Source organism: Natrix helvetica (assembly GCF_964273705.1).
Source record: "Natrix helvetica genome assembly, chromosome: Z".
Taxonomy (NCBI): Eukaryota; Metazoa; Chordata; class Lepidosauria; order Squamata; family Natricidae; genus Natrix; species Natrix helvetica.
Window position 1 is genome coordinate 34,105,101 of NC_138554.1, and position 6,620 is coordinate 34,111,720.

The 6,620-nt window shown below is 32.0% G+C and overlaps 2 protein-coding genes across 2 annotated transcripts; both read right to left on the reverse strand.

Annotated features, from left to right (window-relative positions):
- On the reverse strand, positions 1–861 carry LOC309401527 (olfactory receptor 6M1-like; the record flags this gene model as incomplete). Its single annotated transcript, XM_081970588.1, has 1 exon — positions 1–861. One exon carries the CDS (start codon positions 859–861, stop codon positions 1–3), a length of 861 nt encoding a protein of 286 aa, XP_081826714.1.
- A 2,763-nt stretch (positions 862–3,624) lies between these two features.
- On the reverse strand, positions 3,625–4,605 carry LOC309401528 (olfactory receptor 6M1-like; the record flags this gene model as incomplete). Its single annotated transcript, XM_081970589.1, has 1 exon — positions 3,625–4,605. One exon carries the CDS (start codon positions 4,603–4,605, stop codon positions 3,625–3,627), a length of 981 nt encoding a protein of 326 aa, XP_081826715.1.
- Between the last annotated feature and the right edge of the window lie 2,015 nt (positions 4,606–6,620).

Genomic DNA, 6,620 nt, shown 5'->3' on the forward strand with positions numbered 1-6,620 from the left:
TCAATGAGATAATTCAAATTCTTTCTTATTCAACAGCATTCTGAACATTATTCTTTTTAAGGCTGTTTTCATATCTTGGTTTCTCAACGTGTAGATCATTGGGTTCAGCATTGGAGTAACCACACTGTATATCACAGCAATTACTTTGTTCAGGTCAAAAGATGAACGGGTGGTTGGACTTACATACATAAAAATAACAGTTCCATAATATAAAGAAACCACAGTTAGATGAGAGGCACAAGTGGAGAAAGCTTTGTGACGACCGTGTGAAGATGGTATTTTCAATATAGTTATGCCAATGTAGATATAGGAGATAATGGTGCAGAGAAAAGTACTCAGAATCACCATTGCTGAAAACAAGAAGGTAATCTGCTGTATCAATGAGGTATCAATACAAGCCATTTTTAATAATGGCGGAATATCACAAAAGAAATGATTGATTATGTTTGGTCCACAAAATGGTAAATTTATTACCATAATGGCAGCTATCAAAGGAGCCAAAGAACCACTTATCCAGCAAACAATCACAAAAATAACACATATTCTTTTATTCATGATTATTGGATATCTTAGTGGGTAGCATATGGCTATGTATCGGTCATAGGCCATCACTGCAAGGAGGAAACATTCAGCTGACCCAAAGAAAAAGAAAAAGTATGATTGCAAAAGACAGGCAACTAAGGAAATTATGTGCACATTCATCAAAAGGATGGAAAGCAGTTTAGGGACAGTTGAAGAAGTATACCCTACATCCAATAAGGATAAATTTCCCAAAAAGAAGTACATAGGGGTTTGAAGATGGCTATCTGCATTAACGGTTATGATGATGATGATATTACCAGTCACAGTAAGGAGGTACATAGTGAGAAAGACAAAAAAGAGAGCAATTTCTACCTTCCTTGTATTAGGGAAACCCAAAATAATAAATGTAGTTATGCTCTGATTCTGAGGTTCTGTAGAGGACGTCATCTGCAACAAATAGAACGAGATACAATCTAGAGGCAGTGTGATTAATGTTTTAATAAATTAACTAAATTTAGATAATATTAATTGTATATCAATTAATAATTATTTTAATTATTTAATAAATTAACTACAACATCCAAGACTTTTGGGTTTTGCCCCTTATAAAATTTGCATTTGTTTAATAATATATACTGAACTGGGAAGCAATTGTTTGGAAAGTATAAAATATATGCACATATACACACATTTTATACAGATTGCTTTCCCTGCAATTCATTACAGATACATCTTTTAATGATACATTTTCTACAATAGAGTCAAATACTTTGTATGTCTAATCACACTTAGACAAATAAACTTTTATGTTCTATTCCATTGCATTCCATTGTATTGCATTGCCATTCATTCCTGCAATTGTTAATAAATTGTCTACATTTAGAGCATGTCTAGTTATCCTGTTTTGAAGGAAGGAGAACTTCCTCTTGGAGAGAAAAAAGTTGAACAAATTAAAAAAGAATAAAATATATCCTACTTTCACTACATTTGCCTTCTCATATTTAGTATGAGAAGTCAAATGCTCATTCTATATTAAGATCTCTAAAAATGGAAACTTAGAATCTTACCTCATAGCCTTAAAAAGATCTCTTTGGAGTTGATGAAAACTGACTTTTATTTTGTGGAGTTGCTGAAGAAATGCTGAATTATGAAACATGAGCATGATACTTATAAGCAGGTGCATTTTAATGAAGTCACTTATTTATGAGTTCAGCAGTTATATTAGAGATGGCAGAATTTCTGGAGAGAAAAAAAAATACTTTTCTTTTTCTGACCCAAGAAAATGAGCACTGGCACTATGGCTAAATGCAACTACCTACAGTAACATCTCTAAAGAAATTATCAATCTCTTGGGCTTTAATTTAGATTCAGTGTGAAGAAATGTATTTCTTTAAAAAAAACTTTAGTAATATTAGTTTAGTAAGAAGACTGTTACATTCCCCAAGGATGATATTGGCCAATAATCAGACTCTACTGAAAACTGTGCATTTATCAGGAGTCTAAAACCAATACAGGATCTATTGCTTTAGTAATATTGACATTAAAATTTTGCTGATTCAAAATGTTTCATTTTCGATAACATTTTAATATTTATTATTGCACATTAGTACACAAACTTCCTGTTAGAAATTAATAATGAAATAGATATGCTTTGTAGACCCAGATGATATTTGTACTGAAAGTATACTCAAACAACATATTTTGAGGTATTTCAGGGAAATACTGAAAGATCATTCTGTAAATTGCAAGATATCTTCTTGTTTGCTAAAGTCAGAACAGTCTTTTGTTTTGCATCCTTAATATTTTGGTTGGAATGTCTTGAAGTACTTAAATATGTTTCCTTTTTACATTCAGCAGTTTCTAATTTGTGTTTAAATATGTAAATACTAAGTATCTTATGGTGGTTGTCTTCTTTATGCATATCTTGAGTTTATGGGCATGGTGCATATTTGAACAATCCTCTTAATTTTGTTATTTTTATTTTGTATCTGATCTCTTTCTCTTTATTAATGTTAATTGTGCCATCCTTTACATTTCCCTAAAGACTGAAAAAAAAATCAATTCCTTCATTTTCCCTAGCATTATTTGATAGGACAGAACTGAGTAGTCCTACAAAGCAATGACACTATAGAATGAAGATTCATGAGCTGATGAAATAAAATGCTGATCAAGTCAACTGACCTGATAGCATTGGCACAAATGTTTGAGTGTCAAGATAACAAGATCTGTTTTTCAAGATGTAATATCCTTGCTTCTTATATTACTATTCTAAAAATTAAAACTATTTCTGTGATGACTTTGACATACTGATAATTCTGGATTTTGTTCACAGCAAACTGCCTACATCTAAATTATGAAAGAGAATCTTGGTGTTACCCTCTTAAATTTTCTGTCATGGAATCAATTAGAATATCTTATAGATGATATCTCTGAAACCCCATCAAATGTGGTCCTTAAAACTATATTTCTACATACAGTATGTACTCAGGTGCTGACTAATGCCAAATCATTTAAGTATTGTTTATACAGCAAACATCTTAAACATTATGCATTCAATTTGATCTCATTGGGAAGTCATACAGTTCTCATCCATGGTGAAAATATCTATTTATTTTCCTGTATATGATTGAAAATTAGCACCGGAAGTGGTACTAAACTACTTTTTCTTTTAAACTGTGTATCATGTGGTATAGCCTGTTTTAGAGAAAACATAGAGAAAACTTCTGATGTGCTTTGGAGAGTTTTGAAATATTCTTAATTGATTTAAAATATTAATAAAGTCAGGCTTCAACCAAATTACCCAATATCTGAAGTGGTCTCTCTTTTTCTAATGTGATGACCTAAATAATATAATTTTGAATCAATATACTCTATTCCTGGATATTACAACCAATTTTTCAGACAAAAAAGAATCATATATAAAAGAATTGAGAGGCATACTTTGAGGACAGGCAGGTATATATTTTAAGACAAATTACAATAATAAAAATAATAGCATGCATTAAGAAATAAATCAGATTAAGAAACCAATCAATTTGATAACCTTTAGAATAAAAACCAAATAATAATAATAATTATTATTTTACTTCCAACAAGGTGTGTTTATGGATGGAATTCCTTGGATAAATCAAGGTCTTTCTTCCTGATCCCCATTCTGAACATTATTCTTGTCAAGGCGGTTTTCATATCTTGGTTTCTCAACGTGTAGATCATTGGGTTCAGCATTGGAGTAACCACGCTGTATATCACAGCAATTACTTTGTTCAGGTCAAAAGATGAACGGGTGGTTGGACTTACATACATAAAAATAACAGTTCCATAATATAAAGAAACCACAGTTAGATGAGAGGCACAAGTGGAGAAAGCCTTGTGACGACCGTGTGAAGATGGTATTTTCAATATAGTTATGCCAATGTAGATATAGGAGATAATGGTGCAGAGAAAAGTACTCAGAATCACCATTGCAGAAAGTAGAAAAATAATCTGCTGTATCAATGATGTATCAATACAAGCTAATTTCAATAATGGTGGAATATCACAAAAGAAATGATTGATTATCTTTGATCCACAAAATGGTAAGTTTATTAACATAAGGGCAGCTACCAAAGGCGACAGGCAACCACCTATCCAGCATATAATCACAAAAATAACACATATTCTTCTATTCATGATTATTGGATATCTTAGTGGGTAGCAAATGGCTATATATCGGTCATAGGCCATCACCGCAAGGAGGAAACATTCAGCTGACCCAAGGAAAAAGAAAAAATAAGACTGTGAAACACAGCCTACCAAGGAAATTGTGTGCACATTCATCAAAAGGATGGAAAGCAGTTTAGGGACAGTGGACGAAGTATACCCTATATCCAGTAAAGATAGATTTCCCAAAAAGAAGTACATAGGTGTTTGAAGATGGCTATCTGTATTAACAGTTATGATGATGATGATATTACCAGTCACAGTAAGAAGGTACATAGTGAGAAAGACAAAAAAGAGAATAATTTCTACTTTCCTTGTATTAGGGAAACCCAAAATAATAAATGTAGTTATGCTGTGGTTCTGAGGTTCTGTAGAGGACGTCATCTGCGAAATGTAGAAGGAGATACAGCAACTGCATTTATTGTTTTAAAATCCCAATTAATAAATTAATAAAACATTCAAGACATTTTGGCTTTTCCCCTTTCTTTTTAATATATACATCTGTTTAGTAATGTATACTGAGTAAATAAGGAATTTTTTTGCAATGTGCAGACTATATTGTATAAAGTGTACCTTCTATTGATAGATGTTACTTTCCAAAATATAGCTGTATTATATTCATACTTTGATATACCTATACCTCGTTATGACATATTTTGAAAAGATAACATTTAAATAAATTGTATTTACCAGTTCATCTTCAATTCACTTAGGATTTCAAACTTCAGTTAGAGAGAAAAATGAAGTAGTGAGATGAATTAAATAAAATATTATGTATTCATTTATATACTTATATTATTTTATTATTTATTTTTACAGCTCTTTGAGTATTGGAAAACATGACAACTGTCTTCCAATCCTTGAAGAGATTTCACAGGGAAAATGGGGTGAGTTTATTCTTCAAAGAGCTTTCAGTAGAACAAGAAGCAAGGTGTGGAAGCTCATCAGAGGAACATTCAACCTGGAATTAAGAAGAATTCTTTGTCAGTAAGAACAGTTAGTCATTGGAACAGCTTATCTCCCAAAGTTGTTGCTCCATCACTGGAGGTTTTCAATAAAAGTTTGGACAAGCATCTGTCCATGATGTTATAAGGACTCCTGTCCTGGGCAGAGGGTTAAATTTAAAGATCTCCAAGGTCCCTTTCAGACCTATGATTCTGTGATTTACACTCAGAGACAAAATGATACTCTATATTTTGATCTTTGAAAACAGAAAGCTAAGAAACTCACCTTAACTCACCTCATTGGATCTATTACCAGATTGCTTCACTTTATGTTGAGAAATGGTAAAACATGAGTCACAAACACAATACATATAAGCAATTATCCTAACATATGTATCTTGAAGAAGACTTTTTTATAATCTGCTGAATTAGGGACAAATATATTTTTGAAAAAAGTTGCCCTGTACTCTTTTTATTCCCCAGATAAATTTATTTATAGTAAAATCCCTAAGAATGTTGTAGATCCCTTGGGTTTTAACTGAGACCAAATGAAAATAAAATGTATTTACATCAAAGAGTTGAACAAAATCACAGTTTGATAATTAGCTTAGCAAGGATGTCTACAAGGTAAGTGAAAAAGAAATCAAAATATGAGAGACAATGAAATCCTACACACTTTTACATATGTCATACTAATAACACACATAAAAGTGGCAGTTTTGCAACTCTGAATCCATGGTTGCCATCTGGAAATTTTTTGGCCCATCAAACATTTTGAAGATAACTCCATTTAAAAAATGGAATATTTCCTAATGACAAACATATTGGCTTATTACAAGAATCTAATAATGTGTGTTTGTCAGATCCTGAGATCAGTAATATCAGTAATCATATTTTGCTCTGAGCACTTAAAATGTGCTAAAGAAGGGGTGTCAAACTCATGGCCCACAGGCTAAATGCGTCAAGTGCTGGCTTGCCCCTGCCCAGTTTAGCAAAGGGGAAAAGAGTCCTGATACATCACATGATGCCGCTGTGACAACATGAGTTTGACACCCTTGTTCTAAAGCATCTAGTATCTTTGTTCACTATTTAAGAAATAGAATGCAAATTAATTGTGTGAAATAGACATTTTGAATTTGCAAGTAAACCAGGAAGATGGTTAGTATATAAACTGAAAAACAAAGAAAAAAGATAATGATATAGGAATTCCAAGAAGGTGATACTCTATTAATAGCCAAAGAATCCATTAAAGAGTCTTTCTATAATTGTTACTCCAACTGCTACAAGAGTCAAGCCATGGATATGCAAAAAAATAGATAATTATCTACAAAAGCAACTTTTACCAAAGTATCACAAGCCTTTCAAATGAACTGATAACCACACCTGAAACATTGGATACTAATTAAAAAAAAACTTCAGATTATCTCACAAATCAAAATTATAAAAGGTTTGGAG